The sequence below is a fragment of the Grammomys surdaster genome, unplaced genomic scaffold (genome assembly GCF_004785775.1).
Source record: "Grammomys surdaster isolate TR1022 unplaced genomic scaffold, NIH_TR_1.0 60, whole genome shotgun sequence".
NCBI lineage: Eukaryota > Metazoa > Chordata > Mammalia > Rodentia > Muridae > Grammomys > Grammomys surdaster.
In genome coordinates this window covers 388,521-410,371 of record NW_021604562.1, presented here as the reverse complement: position 1 = coordinate 410,371, position 21,851 = coordinate 388,521, and the positions used below count along the sequence as shown (strand labels likewise).

Genomic DNA, 21,851 nt, shown 5'->3' with positions numbered 1-21,851 from the left:
TTGCTTGAAATAACAGGGAGAATTCTGACTGACACGGTTTTCTGATCATCAGATGGCTCTCTGCTCTTCCTTAGCTGTCATTCTTTGGCATATTCCCTCTCAGATGAGAAACACTTGTCACTGGGCACATTATGACAAGATTCTTCTGTGCCATTTGACCTGTTGTTTCTTTAAGCAAAACTCTTTACAAAGCAGGAAGCAGCGTATACTACAAATGTACTTAAGTCAACTGTCATGGCAATCTAAAGAATGATGGTAAGTGTACTCTCAGTAGCATAGCCCCTGGTCTATCTAGGCTCTTCTGGAGACATGGTGTATTTTATTCAGGAAGAGAAACAGCTATGTTGCAGCTCTGGGAAAATTTAGAACCTCTGATAGCATGAGGAAATTCCTGAGAGTATAGCAGGTTTGGCACTTTTCAATTAAATGCTTGATAAATGAATTTCTCTGGGATTGTGCTCGTTTCTTTAATAGCACCCACAAAAGTGGAAACTGAGTTGATTTTATGATGTAGAAGAATTAAAAGCATATTGCAAATAGCCTCTGAAAGAAAACATTTTCAATCATTTGTTTCAACTACACCAAGGTTGCCAGTTCCTAATGGCTCTCTGGGGCACATCCCCACATTGGTAAATACACCCAGGGCCTGTATATGTTCTGTCTCTCTGAGCTGAGCAAGGAAGATCAACAACAGCAGCTCTTGCAGAACTGTACCATTGCTGATGTTGAACTTTTGGTTCAAGCTCCTACATTTCCTTTTCCTTCTTATTTATACACAGCAGGAAGTTCTGGTTAATGAGTCTTTTTCCTCCCAGAGTATAACTTCAGCTGAATATTGAGGCCTATGAAACTGGAGAGGTATGACACAGACAGCAGGAGATTTTATACATCAAAAAGACACACCTCTGTTGTGATCCACAAACCCATCCAAAACCTAAATAGACTGGCCCAGGCATATTCACTGTGTTCTTTTTTGTATCAGGCTCTCCCCACTTCATTAAGTTTCACCTTTCTTTCTTTGTTACTATTATCTGGCTTTAGAAAACCATGTCTCTTTCTCCACAAGGCTTCCCCCATTTCGATGTTGGCTGTTTATTTGTTTTAGACAGGGTCTTGTGAACCCCAGGTTGACTCCTAACTTGCTACATAGCTGAAGGTGACATTCAAGCCCTGATTCTCCTGTCTCAATTTCCTAAGCTTTGGGATTCAGGTGTACATCACCATGCCTGACTTGGTTGCTATTGGCTATTACTCTGACCTGATGGAGTGGGTGCAAAGAACTGTTAGTGTTGTAGTTGCGTTTCTGCTTTAATGAAATCTTCAGTTAAAGGTGTGCTCATCTGGGAAGACAGAACTTCACGTAAGGAATAGACTCTATCAGATCTTCCCATAGGAAAATCTGTAGGGCACCTTTTCCTGATTAATGATTGATGGGAGAGGGCCCAGCCCACTGTGGGTGGTGCCATCTTTGAGCAGATGGTCCTGGTGTTGTATAAACAGCAAACCAAGCAAGCTATGGGGAGTAAGCCAGTAAGTAACATTTCTCTATGTTCTCTGCTGCAGTCAGAACTCCAGGTTCCTATCTTGATTTCCTGCCTAGATGGATTGTAAGCTGTAAAGGAAAATAAACCCTTATCCAAGTTTCTTTTGGGCACAGCGTTTATCAGAGCAATAGGGAATAAACCAGGACACATGGTCTTCCTATGTTGTTATGGGTGTGAGGTGATGAAGCAGTGAAGAAGTATGCAGTATGATTTCCTTCAACGGCAAAGATGGAGGAATGTGATACTTGATTGGAACATTTTATTCACTGTAAAGTATATAAACCAGAACATTTAGAAACGCTAAAGTTCTCATACTTAAAAACAGAGCTTTTGACACAAGAATTACCACAGAGAGGGAAGCTTTTTTCTTGGTTTTGTTTTTTTTTTTTGAGACAAGGTTTCTCACAAAAGGGTTTTTGAACCCATAGAGATCTGACTGCCTCTGCCTCCTGAGTGCTGGAATTAAAGATGTACACCACTATGCCTGGCCCAGAGAGGGCCGTTTAATTCCTAAATGGCAGTATTTCACATTGACTTCTGTTGCAGAAATTTCTAGGGTGTTTATTATCACTGAGAGGGTAAGGGTTGAAGGGATAAAAAGATCTGCCAAGACAGAGTAATCAGCCCTTAGTAATTCTGCATCACTAGGTCTGTCAGATGATCCTGGGCCAGAAGGCTGAAGATCGGATGCTCCAATGTTTTGTAGTATAGGGACTGTGCAGGTGCTCAGCGGTCTCTATAAATTGGCTAAGTTTTAGAAGCTACGCTTTGTGCTTCCCATAGTTTCAGTTAATTCAGTCATTCTGGATTTCTGACTGGATTGAAGACTTACAGTCTCATAGCCAATCCTGGCTATTTACTTTGAGAGAAAAAACTTGAGAGGATGGTTTTCAGCTGACATTCATTCTAAAGCCAAGAAAAAAAGCCAGGTTCAGAACTAAGTCTCTTAGTTAGGAGAGATGACAGAGGTTCTGGTTAGTCAACAAAATGATGGACTGGTTATTAGGTCTATCTTGTACCTTACTGATACAAATTGTTATAGTTATGCTCTAATTATATTTTGAGAGAAAAGTTTTATCTTAACAGGAAGGGTGATATGTAGGAGGAGCTATGGTGGGAAGAATAAGGAGAGGAAGAGGAGTAAGGAGAGGAGGAGGAACTAGGAGACGAGAGAGGGGGGGGGAGGGGAACATGGAGGCGGATGTTCATGTGTCTCCAACAGTCAAAGACAGTGGGTATATCTAGGATGGGTATTGGGTTACACTTCTGATTGTATGGGCATCTTGTTATTGAGCATTACCAAACTTATAAAGCCTGCGATTAACATTTTAAAATAAAAAAAGAGAAAAGATTGATGTAGGGTTTGTACCTTTTCATGAAGATTTTCCAACAGTTTTTCCACCTGTAACTTGTCATCCTTGATTCTGTCAAGTTCAGCTTCTTTCTTTTTGTATTCCTCTTGGACTTTGAGCAGATGCTTCATGAAAGATGACAGATCATGGCATTACTCATTTAGACTTATACTTCATATACAGTCTTAGGACTAGCCTCACCTCCCCCTCTACCAATAGTACCTTTTTACACACAGAGAAAGTATCTTGGGAAAGTCAAGATACTTTGTGCTCTTTAAAAATTTGGTTCTTATGTATTTCTTCTGTACGTGTTTATATTCTATACAGGATCAAAGAAACTCACAAACACAGTCATGTAGCTTCTTCTCTTTCCCAGCCATGTAGTGAATACCGTACAAATTGTATCTTGGTTGTTGAGGAGACATGAACTTAAGGTTGAAAAACATTTTTGTAAAGTTGTCTGGCACACCAAGTTTGGTTTGTATAGAGAAGATAGTCATGATTCCAAAGTTCACATATGGTAGTTTCCATATCTGAAGGTAAGGAAGTGGATTTGTTATCAGTAACGGCAACAAATCCCATTTATTGAATTTCCTTGTATTTTTCTAAGCACCATGCTAAGTATATTAGAACACAAGTGCATTAATTCAGATAAGAAGCACCATAGTTAGATTTAAAACCAGGCCAGGCATCTCTGACATTCCTTTGTCTTAAAACATATTTATTATACAACTTTTGAGATAAAATGGGAAAATGTTTCTCATTCTTTATAATACTGTTTTCTCAAGGGAGAAAAACAATCAAAGTAAATGAAGTTAATTTTTAGGAGTCTGAGATCTATGCACAGAAGCAGCACAGCTGTTCATATGTGTAATGGTTTCAAAATCAACACAGGGAGAAGAGAGAAACAATGACAAAGGTGTTTGCAAAGTCTTATTTTCAGACTTGCTAAAAGATCATCAGCTAAAAACAAGGTACAATGTATGTTGTTAAAGTCTTTTGAAGGCTAGTTACAGGGACATATTTTTGGTAGAAAGATCTCTGATATAATTTTTGTATTCTAGTTAAACTCTGTGGTGACAAGCAAAGGAAGGTAAGCATTTTCACACATTTTGCTAATGGGAAAGGTGAAATATTAATGTGATATTACTTGTCACCCAGGAAGACAATGGTAGCAGCAGTAAGAACATAGGGATGCTAGTGCCAGAAGACTCCCTGCTCACCATTTATAAGTTCCAACCAGCAATTAGTTTGCCCTAGATAATTTTGAGGCACAGAGTTGAAATGCATTATGCAATTTAAAATGTAAGGAAGATGGTTGGTAGACTGTGATGACAGAATATGATCATATCCTTTCTTAGAAGCACTAGTCCTTCACTCTAGTGAAAGGAGGTGTTGACAGCTTTTAAATTGGAGGCTCACTGTGGTGATAGCCACATCACGTTTGAGATACTGACCACCTGTTATTCAATTTCCATTGGATTTAATTATTTCTTTTTCTTCAGATGAATATTTAGCACTCATTTCATCTGTATTATGTGTGTTTGTATGTGTGCACACATGCCTACACGTGTGTGAGTACCCATGGAGGCCAAAAGAGACTATGGGATCCCATGAAACTGGAGGAGGTATAGAGTGTTGTTAGCTGTCCAGTGTGGCAGCTAGGAACCAAATTCTAATACTCTGTAAGAGCAGTAAGTGCTCTTATTCATGGAGTCACGTCTCCAGCCCTGCACTTTAATTTCTATACTTGGAATTATGTGCTTGTAAAGTCACACAAATAACTGTGAAAATAAAATAAAAACTAAACTGGTGTTACAATCCTAAAACACTGATACTTACTACATGTTCTCCATTTTCATGAAAATCAAGAATGAAATGCTTTGTTATTTCTTCTAAAAGACTGTATTTTGTTGTTTTAACCAAGTATATACTTACCAATTGGCATTTTATCATATGCAAGTAATTGAGATTTTTCATAAAGACCCCCAGCAATCCCTATTGCCTGAAGTAACTTCTGATCTTTTTGCTTCAGCATACTTGTTGGGAAACAAAGCAGCTGCTGATCTTCCAAACAGCACCGGAGAACAAACTGCCCGTACCTGTTGCATCCCTTGGAGGGCTTGCTGCAGAAGTTGCAGCTGCTGCTCCTTGTTTGGGTCATCCTCCCTGAGGGCTTTGCCTTGTTCCTGCTTGAGTAGTTCTACCTCATTCCGGTAGGCGTCCAGCTGCCAACGGAGGCTATCATTTTCCTCCTTCAGAGCTTCTGCCTGTGACGCTAAGGCTAAGTCAATGGAAGATGGAAAATGGTAAGTCTTCTGTCTAGATGTTTTCATGTTACACCTGAGGACTACGAAAACTTGGTACTTTAAATCAATGTGTACAAAAAGCTCCTTGATGAAAAACTTTAGGTCCACTTTAGTTGTTCATAGTAGTAATAGATGGACACAAAAGCAGAAAGGCTTGCTTTCAAGAATCCAACAGGATTCCAATACATAAGTGTCTTCATTGTGGTTCACATTCTCCAAACCAAATGCAACCACTTGTGAGTAGCATCTTTTACTCTGATTTGAAAGGGAGCAAGTGATGAAAGCACTACGATGACCAAATATAGGACTGACTGCCTTAACACACAACTGCATACAGAAACATTTTGTTAAAAGAAACTAACGTTCGCTCACATTATAAAGAAAAGTAACTGCATGAACTAAGATAACATTTCTGTTTTCTGTATATGAAGAAATCTCCACTGCATCTTGACAGTGAGTATGAAGCTGAGCAAACTGAACACAAACAAATAACCTTTTTGTTTCTTATTTGTTTGATACAAGGTCTCTCTTCATAGACTTGGCTGGCCTGTAACTTCCTATTTAGACCAGGCTGGCGTGTAGCCTTGCCTACCCTGGAGCTTGTTGTGTAGACCAGGCTGGCCAGCCTTGAACATAGTTACCTGTCTCTGCCTCTTAAGTGCTGTGATTAAATGCATGGCCACTGAGCCTGGCCCAGAAACATTTCTTAATGTCTTCAAAGAACTGAGGTTATTAGGCAAATGACTCCTTAAACTAGAGATAGAGACACTGAATATAACAAATCACAGCTTTTAGAACCAGAAAGCCACGAGCAGAACTCTCATGGGAACAGTGCCAGGGTAGAGGAACAAATTGAAGTACTGCAGGCACAGCAGGGACAAGCCTATGAAGTAAAAACTCCAAAAGTGATGACTTTCCTTTCAGGTTCTCACAGTGAATATCAGAGAAAAATTTCTTCCAGCTTCACCGGGGGAAAGGAACAACTTTGAAGGCTGACATGCCAGAACATTCTTTTCTTAACAAGACTTGCCCCCAGGGTGAGGAAAACTATTTTCTCAGAACCTTTTGGAGTTTTAAAAGGGCATAAATGAACTAAAGAAAGGGTTATGCTTAACTCTAGACCACTGGTTCTCAACCTGTGGGTCATGACCCCTTTGGAGGCCGCATATCAGATATCTTGTATAACAGATACTTACATTATGATTCATAGTTATAAAGTAGCAATAAAATAATCTTATCTTTGGGGATCACTACAACATGAGGAACTGTATTAAAGGATCACAGCACTAGGAAGACAGAACTACTACACTAGACCCTTGTAGCCATTATGTTCTAGCTAAAGCTGGGAACAAATGTGAGATTCACCAGTGAAGTTTGCTGTCCATGGGCACAGGGTTATCAAAGCCTGAGAGTTAGGGCTGGGATGTACTTCAGATGCTAGAGTGCTTACCTAGCATTCAAGAAGCTGGGGTTTGACCCCAGTGACACATGAAACTTGGTATTGTGACACATACCTGTAATCCCACAAACCATGAGGTGGAAGCAGGGAGATTAGAACAGGGCTATATAAGATTCTGTCTCAAAAAAGAGGTAAGATTTAATCATAGAACTAAAGAATGTGTTTCCTCTTCTCTACACAAATGAAGATCCATTTGCTAGAGTGCATTATATCTAGAATACTAGTATCTGATATTTAACAAAAACTTATAAAAAATAATAAATTTCAAAGACCAGTTTGAGAACACAAAGACACATTAAAACTGAATTAGATATGGCCAGGATACTTGTGAAAATAGGCAGCACAGAAGAACAGATGAATAATGTAAGCAGAGCTAGAAACACTATGGAAGAATAAGAAACACTACTAATCAAAAGCGCTACACTAGGCAGAAGACCTTTGGCAGACCATTAGATTGCATGTGGCTGAGGAAATAATCTCTGAGACTGGGGATATAAGAATGTAAAATGCTGTAATTGCAGACATCTAGGATTGTATAAAAAACACCAAAGACAGGGTAGCTTATGCTCAACAGAAACATACTACTTTACAGTTTTGGAAGCTGGACAATCCAAGATCAAAGCACCAGCTCTTCAGTGTTTATTGGATGCCTACTTTCAGGCTGTTAAATGGTATTTTTTTGTATTCTCACACCAGAACAGTCCGAGGCAGCTCTCTGAGGCCTCGTTCGTAAGGGCACTAAGCACCATTCCAAAGCTCTACTACCTAAATGATGAGTAGGTTTCATCATATGGATTTTGGGCTATATAAACATCCAGGCCCCAACAAAAGCAGGGAGAAAAAAAGATTCACAGAAAAATAATAGGATATCCAACAACCTGGTACAAACACAGAAAGTGTAAGAAGGAGTAATGGGAAAGGCAAAAGAAGAGAAAAAGCAACATTGAAACACTAATGATTAAATATTTCCCCAAACGTGTGCCATATACAAAACTATATAGAGATCCATGAAGCTCACAGAGCATTAAAGATAAATACCCTCAAATATACACAAAGTTTAGCAAATCAAAACAGAAACAGTTCCTTATTAAATGGACCAGAAGAAAATCGTTACCTCATCCGTAGAGGAGTAAATAGAAACAGTAAATATGATTTCTCAGAACTACACAAATCAAGAGAAGGGAAGGAAATATTTTAGCAAAAAAAAAGGTCACTAATGTAGAATTTTGTGCCCTGTGAAATTCTATTCAAATGGAATCAAGAATAAATAAAGACTTCTTTGGCTAAATAAAAACTGAGGGGGAATTCTGACAGTAATATTAAAAAGGTTGTTCAGAGCAAAGAAAAATTACATAGTTCAGAAATTCAGATCTACATAAAGAAATAAACATAAAAGCTGAGTAAATGATGGTAAAATAGCATGTTTTCTTTTTTTCTTATTAAATGATCTAGAGTGTAATACTTCAAATGTCAGTGATGACTATGCATACATTTATGAATGCTTTGCACACATCAAATGAATGACAGCAAGGATGACTGGGACAAGAGGGGGACTGGAAATATTTTGTTATTGTGCAATACTTGCATGATCCAAAAACAGCTAGAAATAAGTACAACAAAATATACAGAGGGAAGAGGGAAAAACCAAAGGCAATGCTTGATTAAAACCATATAAAGACGAAAAAGTCTGGAGGACAAATTAGGAAACAACAAGGAGGATCAGAGAAAACTGCAGCAAATATGATAGGCATTTAAAATGGCATTGCTGGCATATGCTCTAAGATCGAGAATTGACAAATGGGACTTCATAAAATTGCAAAGTTTCTGTAAGGCAAAGGACACTGTCAATAGGACAAAACGACAACCAACAAATTGGGAAAAGATCTTTACCAATCCTTCATCTGATAGAGGGCTAATATCCAATATATACAAAGAACTCAAGAAATTAGACTCCAGACAACCAAATTACCCTATTAAAAAATGGGGTATAGAGCTTAACAAAGAATTTTCAACAGAAGAAACTCGAATGGCCGAGAAGCACCTAAAGAAATGCTCGGCATCCTTAGTCGTCAGGGAAATGCAAATCAAAACAACCCTGAGATTCCATCTCACACCAGTCAGAATGGCTAAGATTAAAAACTCAGGTGATAGTAGATGCTGGCGAGGGTGTGGAGAAAGAGGAACACTCCTCCATTGTTGGTGGGACTGCAAGATGGTGCAACCACTTTGGAAATCAGTCTGGCGGTTCCTCAGAAAATTGGACATAGCATTACCCGAGGATCCAGCTATACCACTCCTAGGCATATACCCAGAAGATGCTCGAACATATAATAAGGACATATGCTCAACTATGTTCATAGCAGCCTTATTTATAATAGCCAGGAGCTGGAAAGAACCCAGATGTCCTTCAACTGAGGAATGGATTAAAAAAATGTGGTATATTTACACAATGGAGTATTACTCAGCTATTAAAAACAATGAATTCGAGAGGTTCCTAGGTAAATGGATGGAACTAGAAATTATCATCCTGAGTGAGGTAAGCCAATCACAAAAGAACACACATGGTATTCACTCACTGATTATTGGATATTAGCCCAGAACCTTGAAATGCCCAAGATGCAACTCACAGGCCACATGAAGTCCATAAAGAATGAAGACCAAGTGGGGGTGATTCGGTCCTTCTTAGAAGGAGCAACAAAATACTCAAGGGAGCAAATATGGAGACAAAGCGAGGGACAAAAACTGAAGGAGGGGCCGTCTGAAGACCTTTCCACCTGAGTATCCATCCCATGTGCAGTCACCAAAGGTAGATGCTGATGTGGAAGTCAGGAAGTGCATGCTGATAAGAGCCTGATATGGATGTCTCCTCAGAGGTCTTCAAGAGTCTGACATATTCAGAGGCAGATGCTCACAACTAGCCATTGAAGTGATCATGGGGTTCTCAATGGAGGAGTTAGAGTGAAGACTGAAGGAGCTGAAAGTATTTGTGGCCCCATGAGGAGAGCAACAATACCAACCAACCACAGCTCCCAGGGTCTAAACCACCAGCCTGGGAGCACTTATGGAGGGATCCAGGGCTTTAGCTGAATATAGAAGAGTGGAGGGCCCTGCTGGGCACAGGTGGAAGATGAGATCCTTGACCTCATGAAGGCTGGACGCCCCAGGGGTGGGAGTTTTGAGGGTGGGGAGGTGGGAGTGGGGGGGTAGATAGAGGTTACATCCACAAAGAAGAAGGAGGAGGGGTGAGGGGATTGGGGGTTCCTGGGTGGGTGGGGGATGGGGTAAGGGGACAACATATGAAATGTAAATAAAACATCCAATAAAAAAATTAAAAAAAAAATAAAAAAAAAAATAAAATGGCATTGCTCTAAAGGCACCATTGAAAAGACAGAGATTGTCAGTAGAGTGGCTCAACAAAGTCCCTCACCTATGCATGATTACACATGTCTACATTCTAAGGACTCATGAGGCCACAGCAGGAGGATAGCTTCAAGTTTGAGGCCAGTCTGGCCTACACAGTAATTCATTTTTAATGAGCAGTCCATTCTCTGTATTTAGTAAACAAAGCAAGCATTTTATAGAATACTTTCTACAAATGCACACCGTATTCAGTACTTGACCTTATTTAACCCTACACTATGAAATAAATACAAAAATATAGAATAGTTGTAAATGTAGACTAAAGCGAATGATGTGTGTATTGTGCCTTTAAGCCATTTGTAGCTGGAATACAACCACCAAAAGTATTAGCCCTACAACTTACTCAAGCCACTTACTGTGATACATAGTATGTTTTGAGCCATCTTGGGTTGTATGATGAGACCTCTTTATTTTTTAATAAAACCAAGAACAACAGGAAGCAAATAAAAATTAATGTCCCCAACCATACCAAGACTCAAGTATACGAATCATAATAAGTATACTTAAATGTAAAGCATCCATAGAAATAAAAAAGATGGAGAGAGATGAGATAACACTATTTTCATAGTAATTAAAAGACCACATAGCTATGGAGATTTAACAACTTATTTTTAGATAATCATGGGTCAAAGAAATTTCAATGCTGCAAACTAAATAAAAAAGAAATCATGTTTTCTTTAAACCTGTGGGGTGTGGCAAACTAGTGATTAGAAGGAAATTTGTAGGAAGAAGTGCATATGTTAGAAATGAAGATCTATCATCATGTATGAAATGTGCTACTTTAGGAAACTAGAAGGAATGAGTTAAATAGTAAATAGTCCTTTGCTAACAGTTGCCAGTTTCTTACCAAAGTCAATATATATTTGTCAGAGAGCTGAGCAGTTGTACTTCTTTGTGTTTTCTAAATGCCCCTCCCCAATCCCATGTTTGCATATTTATATACCAATTTACTCATAATTCTCCAAACTTGGAAGCACCAAAGATTTCCTTTAGTGGGTTAATGAAGAAATAGGTTGTGATATGCTCAGGCAGTGCAATGTCATTCAGTGGTAAAAAGAAAGAAATCCACAAACCGAGAAAAGTCACAAGAGAATCAAAGGTATGATACTAAGTGAAAGAAGCCAGTCTGATAATGTTCCACACTAGTTGATTCCCATTATGTGACATTCTGGAAAATGAAACACCATGGAGATAGCAAAATGATTCATAGCTGCCAAAGGCCACCAGGAACAGGAAAAGAACAGGCAGAACGCAAACTTAAGGGCAGTAAAACTATTTGGTATGGTACCGCCATGGAGGAAACTTGTCATCATACATGTGATAATACCTACAGAATATAGTATGTAATACCTACACCAGAGGAGCCCTACTGTAAGCTAGGGACTTCTAGTGACGATGTGCCAATCACTATTAGATAAATGATGGAGATCACTGATGGAGATAAATGCCCCAGAAGGTGAGAGGCTGATGGTGCGTGGTGCAGTAGAAGTCTTCTGTAGAGACAAGGGTTGTACAGGGAGTCTATTGTTTTCCCTTTTACTATGAACCAAAAAATCCTTTAAAAGAAAATTTATTTGGAGCTGGAGAGATGGCTCAGTGGTTAAGAGCACTGACTGCTCTTCCAGAGGACCTGAGTTCAAATCCCAGCAACCACATGGTGGCTCACAACCATCTGTAATGGGATCTGATGCCCTCTTCTGATGTGTCTGAAGAGTGAAAGTGTACTCACATACTTAAAATAAATAAATCTTAAAAAAGAAAATTTATTAATCAAAATGAAGATGCATGGAGAAACCCATATTAAATTTTATTATTTATGAGTTTGTACATATTTTCATGGTCAAAATTATAAAGCCTAGTTCCTAATATTTAGTCAGAGGACTTTCATTGATCCAACAAACATTTATTGAGTACTCTGTATTCCAGGCTCATGACTATGATAAAAATAGGTGATTCCATTAATCTCTATTGTTTACCTAGTACATCAAAGGAAACGTTTTCCTTTTTCATGGTGTTAGGGCCATGTACACACTAGGCTAGAGCTTTACCACTTAACTATACTCTCACTCCATGCCTTCAAAATGCCAATAGAATATGAAATCTGGAAACAAAAACAGCAAGTTGGACCTAAATTACAAAATTATACATTAAGTGTGTAAGTGGGTTGTATTTTTGTATTTTCCCAGCTATCTATGGGGGTTGATTTTGGATGGATAGAAAGTAAAAGAAAAATAATGAATTCAAACAATTAAAATGATCTATTCTATTAAATGGTAGAAGAATCTAGATTTCAAAGGAAAGCTTAGGAGGCCGGGGAATATGTGTCAGTTATGAGTGCTGGAGGCAGCCCCTGGAAAGGCAATGTTTGGAGCTCTGAGAGTAAAGGGGAAGATTAACAGGGACGTCAGGCTGTCTGTGAGGTCAGGAACACTACAGATAAGGAGCAGAGCCAGCACAGGACAGTGACCATGTGGGATGTAAATGTCAGGATAATGTCTGTCCTGCTGGAATTGCTCATTTTGGTCACATCCCTCCTTTCTGTTTAGTGGAAACAGCATCATTTTGTAGACTGGCTGCTCACATGAAGTCAAAAGGGAAAAAGAAATCTGCAATTCTCTCTGCTTCTTGTTTACCATGATGTAAGCAACTCAGCTATGCCTTCTTCACTATGATGAACCAAAACCTTCAAAACTTTGATGGAGAAGCACCTTCTACCCCCTTGAAAGCGATAGAAGAAGAGGCTCATAAAGGATTCAAAGACTCAACACCTGTGTAAGGAATATGGTTTACAAAGATGAGTTATATACAGAAAGAATCTTTTTTTCAGCAGAGTCTCAGAAAGTCCACGCTGGCTTTGAACTCACTATGTAGTTTAATTATGATCTTGAACTCTTGTTTTTTCTCCCCTTCCTCTCAAGTGCCCAGATTTCAAGCATAGGCTACCATGTCTGGATTTAAAAGAGAACTCTATACTCAAGCTAAGACATACCTCATTCCTAAAAGGAATCTGCCTTTAGGAAGAACTGAGTTTCATTAAATGTCTTGAACCTAAGAGTGTTCCTAAGGTTACTAGGCTTATATGGTTAGATTGTCTGTCTAAAGCAGAGAGTCACTGTAATAGGAAGCGTTTCTCTGTGTCCACATTTGTTTTGAATGAATGGTCATGTAATTATCTTGATATGGTAGTTTTAAATCTCACTTTCAGTTTATCAATTATAAAAGACCCTTTTGAGGGCACATTCATTTTGTGTGTGTTTTCTAGAACTGATTTTAATTTCTTCTGCATCCATACAGATTTTATGTCTTTGAAGGGAAAGCCATTTCACAGAGACTTACATTCCCAGACCTCTAAATATTATCTACCCTTGCCATCTCACAGTGGCTGGGACATTTTTCATCAGGCATTCATAGCACCAAAGGAAGATGATATAAGTGATTAGTGTGTGAAGAAAATGGTATAGGAAAAGGGACATTAACCATCTGTCAAACAGAGAATGTAATATTTGGTTTGTTTCCTGGATCAGTACCAAGGACTGTATCAAGCTGGAGTTGGGCTGCAGAGCATTCAGGTTCCTCTGTAAAGCATGATCCCTACAGATAGATAGTTGTTTGTTTCTACTTTAGTTTGAATGTCATTTGGTGATCCACATGGCTCAAAAAAAAGTAACATTTCATTTCCCTCCCTTCTGTTTCTTCCTGTACTACAGGCCAGTGATTATGTTCATGTTGTTCATGTCACATGGAGAGGCTCAACCGAAGAAAGGGCAGATCCAGGAGAGCACTTAGAGGGATAATCTCTAGTTTGAATGGGAAAATATTTTCTCTCTGAGAAAATGAGGAAGACAGAGTGCTTGTGTCCTGCCTGGGGGAAAGGTCAGGCTGATGAACACTGACAGATAGCTGAAGGCAAGCAAGAACAGATAATCTTCTCAGTTTATACCCGTCACTAAGCAAAAAAAAAAAAAAAAAAAAAAAAAGGTAATGATCACCTATAAAGCCAAGGGGGTGGGGAATGCTTCTCTACAAAATGTATTTCCCACTCTCTGAAGTAGAGGTTTTTGTCATTTTAATGAGGGCATGAAGTCTTTCCTTTCACAGACTTAATATTAATTGGTCCCATTCCTGAAGTGGGAGTCTTTTGTACATTGCCAGAACATTGAAAAGTTGGATATTACCTTTTAATAATATGTTTGAGTAGGTGAACTCGTTGGTCTTTATATGAAGAGCACAGTATGGGAATGTATTTATATTCTGCTATCATTAGTGTTCAGCTTCTCTTTTCTGACTACTTCCTATGTGGGAAACAGTTTTCTTTATGCCAATTGCTTCTTAGATCTGAGGGCTGCCAGTTTCTCATGACAATATGAAAATATGAAGGTGGCTGTGAACACCTACTCCTAGAGGAGCCACTGAAAGCAAAATCTCAGACATGTATCTGTACAATGAAGAGTCAAAACAGATTCTGAATATTAAAAATATCCAATGGTGTGAAGGAAACAAACAAAACCAAATAATAACAGTATATTTAGTGATTCAGCTACTCTTGTAAAGTTTCATTATAGAAGATGCTAAACAATGTTACAAGATGATAGAAAGAAAGTGTTAAGCATTTTGCTCCAAGCTCAGAAGACATTGAAGCCTGAACAAGTCTCAGAGGGTAAAAGTTAAAAACAACAGAACGGGAGATGATCCGAGTATAGCCTAGAGAGGTGGCTATAAGGGGCTTCAGGCAAAATCTCAAGTGCTCTTTGATTCTCTTTGCCTCTATATGCCACTATTTTGACTCCAGCCAGTCTTCTGCCAGCATAGATGCATTTAGGACACCACAGATCCCCTTTATGACACCTACATCTCTTTGTCAAATATAGACTCTCCCCTGGCTAACTGTCTCCACTTGATCACTCCAAGACTATTTTCTTCCCTAAATCCTTAAACTCTTGGAGTGGCCAACTTCACCTAGCCTCCAAATTGTTTTTTGGATCAATTCTATTGCCAACTCCTCAGCGCCCTCTGTTTCTCCAGCCTCCTGAAAACCTTTGGCCAAGCTGACCATGCTGGCCTATAACTCATGGTCAGTTGACTTAACTTTCTCTGCTCTTTCTACTGGGCATCAGAGCACTTTTAAAGGAAGCTGTGGAACTAGGCAGCTAGGTTAATATGGATTTATGTTGGCCCTTGCTGATGGGATCTCTCAACGGTTTCTTGTTCCTTCCCTGCTTTCTACAATATGTACTTGAGATCTATTCCTCATTCTTCATGATTTTATTTCTAAATAGCTTCTGTGATTAACAGGTGACTGATCTTTTTCTATACACAGAAGTCTGGCTGCATATATACTTTCAGCTTACCACTCTCTTGTGTCAGAGAAAGTTCTCTTTAAAATGTAACTTCATCCAAGTTTGGGTCCATTTTGTTTTTTGTTTTGTTTTTCTTCCACAATTTCCCAGAACTGTTCTTATATCTTCTAGTACTGAAGAAGTGACATTCTTTATAACCGTCTTCCCTTTTATTGAACAACAAAAATCAACTTTAAAAGTGAACATTTGTAATCTCAGAACCCAGGAGGAAGAGACAGAAAGAGTACTGAAACTTTGAGAACAATTTGGGCTACAGAATGAGTTCCAGAGCAATTTGGACTCTCAGCAAGACCCTGCCTCCCCATGCCTCCTCCACATCAACTTCAACCATAACAACAAGTCCTTTAATTTCAGTCCATTTATGTAAACTCTGTTCTGTGGCTTACTTTGTGCTCCTCCCCACTATCCCAAAGATAATGAAGCTCTAAGATCTTGCTTAGTAACAAGGCATTTACAGAAGTAACCAAATTATACTCTAGCCATTATGGTGGGTCATAACCCAATGATTGGCTCCCTTACAGAAAGGAGAAATTTGGGCATGGAGACAGACAGATTTCATGTGAGCATCAAGGCAGAGATTGGGGTAATATACCTCTATGCCAAAGAATCCCAATGGTTGCTGCCAAACAGCCTGAAACGGGGAGGGGTTAGAACACATTATGTACCATGTTGGCATACCTCTTGGCTATTTAACTGGGTTCTTATACCTCTACCTTTCCAATCCTATTCCACTTCAATCCCTCTCACCCCCTGACCCCAGCACTAGGTAGAAGAAAATGAAGGTTAGTGGGAAAGTGGCCATAGACCTCTTTAGACTATTTCCTGTTGATTAGGGGTATTGGGTAACTAGGGGACATCCAATCTTCAATGTCATAAGAATATTCAGCAATCCAGCAACAGCAAAGAAGCAACCCAGGAAATGCAGCTGCAGGAACCAGCAGGGAGCAGCAGAAGCTGGGGCAGCTGGGGGAGCAGCAGCCACTACAGCCCCTCTCAGGGTTCTCCCATTTATCTCTCTCCAGTGTCCCAAGAATTAAACTATCCTCAGCTGGCAAAAATCACACCCCTGCTAATGCAGGAGACAAATTATCACCTGCTGTGAAACAGCCTCTTACCCCACACCCGGGATTAAAGCAAAAATATATTCACATAACCTAACTGGTTTTTTTTTTTTAAGAAACCAAGACTCTCACAACAGTTCCACAACCTTTAGAAGGAACCAAGTCTGCTGATAATTCCATCTTATTTTCTTAGTTCTCAAAAAATGAAGACAATAAGACCTCGACTGTTTAAGTGTCTCACTGTTTATAGTACTTTGCTATTCCAGCTCTAGTGAACTAATATGCTCATCTGCTGTCTAGTCTCTGAGACTAGAGAAGAGGCTCAGTTTACACTCTTTAATTTTCTTCACCTATGCTGCAGTCTTACACTAAAGCCTTTCGTCTGTTCTATGAAGGGCTCTTGCATCTTCTTCATCCTAGTGACATCACTCTAGACATGGTCTTCATTATTTTACAACTCTATTCCTATAACAGAAACTGACTGGTCTGTCTTCTTCTAAAATTATATTCTAAAAAGTACATTTCATGCTGCTTTCATCATAGCGGTGCTGTGGTCTGATGTGCTTATGGTGCCCTATTGCTTATTATGCTAAATATAAGCCTAGAGCGCATTCTCCTCCAGACATCAGACCCAATGTGCCTTCTTAATCTTTTATCCTCCAGCACATAGCTTGCCCCTTTCCAGCATCGATTCCCTACTTCTATTCATGTGCACCATCAGGATGCTCACTTACCTCTGTTCTAGACATGTTCCCCTTTCAAGGCCCTGAACAACTGTGACTACTCTGGATCACACTGATAGCGACTACCCAGACTGGATTCTCATCAGTCTTTTTAGGTTAGCAGTAAGTATTTTTTTAACTTATGCAGATTTATATATATTTATATTTCTGTTAGCTTGCAGGACATAGAAATAATTAATTGGTCAAATTCTTGAAGTGAGAATAGTGGAAGGTAGAGGATGGGGAGGAGGAAATGGGGGAAAAGAAGGAGACTTTGTATAGTGTGCTGTTTACAAAATATGGCTCCTAAACTGCCAGAATCTAAATAATTGAAGTTTCTGAAACCCTTAAAGACCTACTGGATCAGATTCTCACTATCTCATAACTAGTTTTTAATTTTAATTTTCTCCAGCTTTATTGAGTTATGATTGATAGAGAATTATATATACTCAAGGTTTACAAGGTATTTTTCCATAGATGTGTCCTTTGTACAATGATTTATGCAATCTAATTAACATATCTATCAGTGAACAAAGGTACATGGGGATTGTTAGCATGTAATGTCTGTTCTCACAGCAAATTGCACATATAAAATACATTATTCATTATAGAATGTGTATCTCATGACTAACAGTTCATATGCTTAAGGAAATGATTTTTAGGTAGACCAGCCCTGATAACCACTAATCTAACTGAAGAAGGGAAAAATGGAGATGGAGAAAAGGACAGCTCCTTTTAGCCCTTCCGCTTACTGGGCACATGATTAACACTAGATTGAAGCAATTTCACAATATCTAATTTACTCCAATGTGATTTCCCCCTGTTGAATAGATTGGAATGCAGTCCTCTCTTCCATTGCAAGTACTGTACCACAAATATGGGCTAATACTGAGTCTCTGGAAGAACAGAAACTCTGAGGCATGTCAAGGTAAGACTTGTTTTACTTTGCTTGTGGAGTAAAAGTTAACCAGTAATGCACTACAGGCCCCTCGAATTCAAACCTGGGAAGCACAGTGAGAGAAAACAACAACTTGGAGATCTACACGCTTAAGCTTTTAATTGGAAACAAGTGATAGCTAAAAACATGTAGCTGATTTAGATAAAAACCAAGGAGACTCTTGCTGGCTCACATCGAGCAGGATTTCTACAGTTGAGTACTACAGAAGCGAGATAACAGAATTAGATACGATCGAGGGGAAGAAGAATGCACAAAAGTCCTTGAATTAAAATGAATTGAAACCTTCTGGGAGAAAAGCTATTTGGTAAGCTCCATTAAGTCTATTGTAGATAGCTTTATTTGACAAAGCAGCATCCTGGCATGTGGAACAGGAAAGAAAATAGCTATAAGATGATCTGTCAGGGAGTTTCCAGTCTCTAAACGAATAAGATTCTGTGCAGTAGCCAATACAGCTTTTAACTCAGAAGAGATACAGAAGCAAAATGCAATTATATATCCCTAGTAAGTGCATTCAATATGAATTTTCCACATACCCTGCACTTCCCCCAATAACTCCAAAAACTTTACAATCCATCAAGTGGGTGCTCAGACTTAGGTTGCATTTATTCCACCACTGTAACAATGTAGAAACAGTGTATATGATACCAGAGATACTGAGGCAACCTATGAGTCATAATTAATCTGCTATAGTGTATCTTAGAGAAGCACTTAAATAAGTTGCATGGCTCCATTATTGTTACAGTCTTTTCTTTGTTTGGCTATAGGTTTGCAGTATTCATTTGCACAAGTCATTATTCTGGAAATGCTAGCCTAACCACTGCTTATATAGTATCTAGCACAGACAGTAGTTTGTACATTTATGGATCAAGCATATTACAAAAACAGAAAATTCCATGCAACATCGAATGGATGTCTTTACAAAGTCTGACTTGATGGTGTTCTTTCTGTTTATAGGGTGGACATGGGATTAGAGCCTCTGACTTCAGTATATAAACACTGGGACTGGGAACTGCATGTTTAAGTTTTGGTCAAACAATATGTCCCCCTAGCAAAAGGCAGAGACATAAAATTACTTGTATACTTCCAATTGTTACATCTTGCTTGGCACCTAACAGCTATAAAAAGACTAGATGAATTAATCCAAGAACCACAAATTCCAAGTGAGATGTTATGACACAGAAGATGATTGTGGGGGAAGTCTCTCCCAAATCTGAGACTAGAAATCAGAGATTTGAATAGTAGGTGTAGTGCTTTGATTAAAAAAATGTGGGGGTATGTGCTATATGGCATGTGGTATACAGATGGGTACAACCACATGTGCACATAGAGGCCAGAGAAGGGTGTTAGGTATTTTGGTCTATCATTTTCCATTGATCATCTTGTGTGCCTCCCATCCCTTAACAGTACTGTGGTTCCAGGCATTCGTGGCCATGCTTGGCTTTTTATGTGCTTGCTGGGGATTTGAACTCAAGCCCTCTTGTTTGCATAGTAAATGGTCTTACATACCAAGCCATATCCTAAGCCCAATGCTTGTTCTACTGCACTTTCTTATAATTGATGTCCTAAGATAGTTTGCAATGGTTTATCTGAAAAACTGGCAGGTATTCACTCTTATAGTCATCTTCCACCCATGATAATTATGATGAAACTAATGGGGAAGGCGTTGTCTTATTGTTCTAGATTACCCTATAGGCCTACTGGGTGTCAACACCATAACCTTTCTCTTACTGTGAGTTCATGACTGTACTAGATTAAAATAAATATCTTCACACAGACAACTCTTTGTGGACTTTTATTTAGTTCTTAATATATTTGCTAAGTAACTGCAATGTTATATATTTCAGATATAATTTTTTTTACCTTATAGATTTTAAACACTGTGACTTTATGGAAATATTTAATTTTGTTCATTATTCAAAACTGTCATTTAAAATTGTGCATGTTACTGGATGTGCACGTGTGTGTGCCATGCATGTGCATGGACATGTGGAAGTGTAAATTACTGCTGGAGTTTTCCCTCCAACACACTCCACTGCGTGTTTTGAAACAGGGTTTTTTGCTAACCCTGGAGCTTACTGATTTGGCTAGATTAACTGGATAGCAAATTCCAGAGATTGTCCAGTCTCCATCTCCTCACCACAGAGATCAGCTGTATGTGTCCCTGTTCCCAGCTTTTAATTTTTTATATGGTTACTAGAGACCCGAACTCAGCTCTTTATGCTGGCTGGTAAGCACTTAAGCAACTGAGCCACCTATGAACCCATAAAAAATCTTGATAGTTTCTCCTAAATTATATGATTATACTGCAAATAAATGCTTATTACACAAAACAAACCAGAATTATCATTACCTGAGTCCTCTGTTTCTTTTGTTTCTGTTGTCTCTTCCATTTCATCATCAGACATTTCCATTTCTTCTTCTCTCCTGATTCCCATTAATTCATCATTATGAATGTTGCGAATTTCCTATGGTTAAAAGGTATAGTTTTTAGAGGGGGAAAATCTAGAACATGTTGGGGAAATGGACTGAGTTATGGGGACATATTAAACACTCTCAGGGTGCCCTTAAGACAAAAAGGCAAGGACGCACTGAGGCTAAACTGTCTCACTAAAAGGCACACTTGGGTACAGTCTGTTTTGCACTAAGCTTGCTTTCCAGACCCAGAGCTCTAGCAGCCTATGATTCTTAAGTCCATTCCATATTAGAAAGGTGAGTTGGCCACAAAAGACTCACCTCTTACCTGTGTGGATCTCTGGAATGTCCCTTTAATGTTTTGTCATTTATACCTTCCCATGTTGGTCACTTTAATTTTGCTGCTTGCTATTTCCTGTCTTCTAATAGCTCTGCTGAACAGAGTTCTAAACCAAGATTTTATAGTTTCATAAGATACAGAAAAAACAATGAACTGTTAAGAGTAAACTTCTACCAGACTAACTCTCTCATGAATAATAACTATAATGTTTGGACAAAAATGAAATGCATAACTACTTGATCTCATTGGGGAGTGAATAAATGTAGGAATATTATAATGAGGAATTGGCATTTGGAAGAAGTGAAAAAACAAACAACAGACAAATTTCCCAAATTGTAAAAGTCCTCTTAGTTTGAGAGCACATGAGAATTAGTCACAGGGTAGTTAAATTTCTAACAGAAAACCTGGCCTTTGTGGCTTAAACAATTGGAACAGAGTGGTTGGTGGAAAAGCAGCCACTGGAATATAAGGAAGGGATCTTAGAAAGAAGTGTGTATGTGTGAAGAGAGGACTGAATGGAGGAAAAGGAAGATAATGGAGAGAGGAAGACATACATACATACATACATACATACATACATACATACATACATATATACATACAGACACACAGACACACACAGATTCTTTACAATCTACATTCAAAAACATGTTCACATTTTTTCATGATTTCTCTACCAAAGAAGCACAGAAGGCTACAAGTAGTTTGGCTAAGGCTAAAGGAGTTAAATTGTTATCGGGAACTGCTATCCAACAGATAAAAACCTCTAGCTTAGCAACCTTGAAATGATCCAGATGTGGTATTCAGTAAACAAAGAATCAAAGTCCTATTTAATTATCCTCTTGATATCAAGGAATTATGTTCATATTGAATAAAAAGATGGAGAATCTTATCAGAAGGTCAGAGACCTTAAAAAC

At 38.7% G+C, this 21,851-nt stretch overlaps 1 protein-coding gene across 7 annotated transcripts in view; it reads right to left on the bottom strand.

Moving 5' to 3' along the window:
- Window positions 1–21,851, bottom strand: part of Enox2 (ecto-NOX disulfide-thiol exchanger 2) — a 253,647-nt gene that overhangs the window by 10,736 nt on the left and 221,060 nt on the right. For all 7 annotated transcript variants that reach the window (XM_028763093.1, XM_028763298.1, XM_028763358.1 and 4 more), the window contains 3 exons: window positions 20,533–20,647; window positions 4,999–5,180; window positions 2,914–3,021 (listed from right to left, as the gene is read on the bottom strand). In XM_028763093.1, the coding sequence (XP_028618926.1) occupies window positions 2,914–3,021; window positions 4,999–5,180; window positions 20,533–20,647 (405 nt within the window). The remainder of the gene's footprint in view (window positions 1–2,913; window positions 3,022–4,998; window positions 5,181–20,532; window positions 20,648–21,851) is intronic.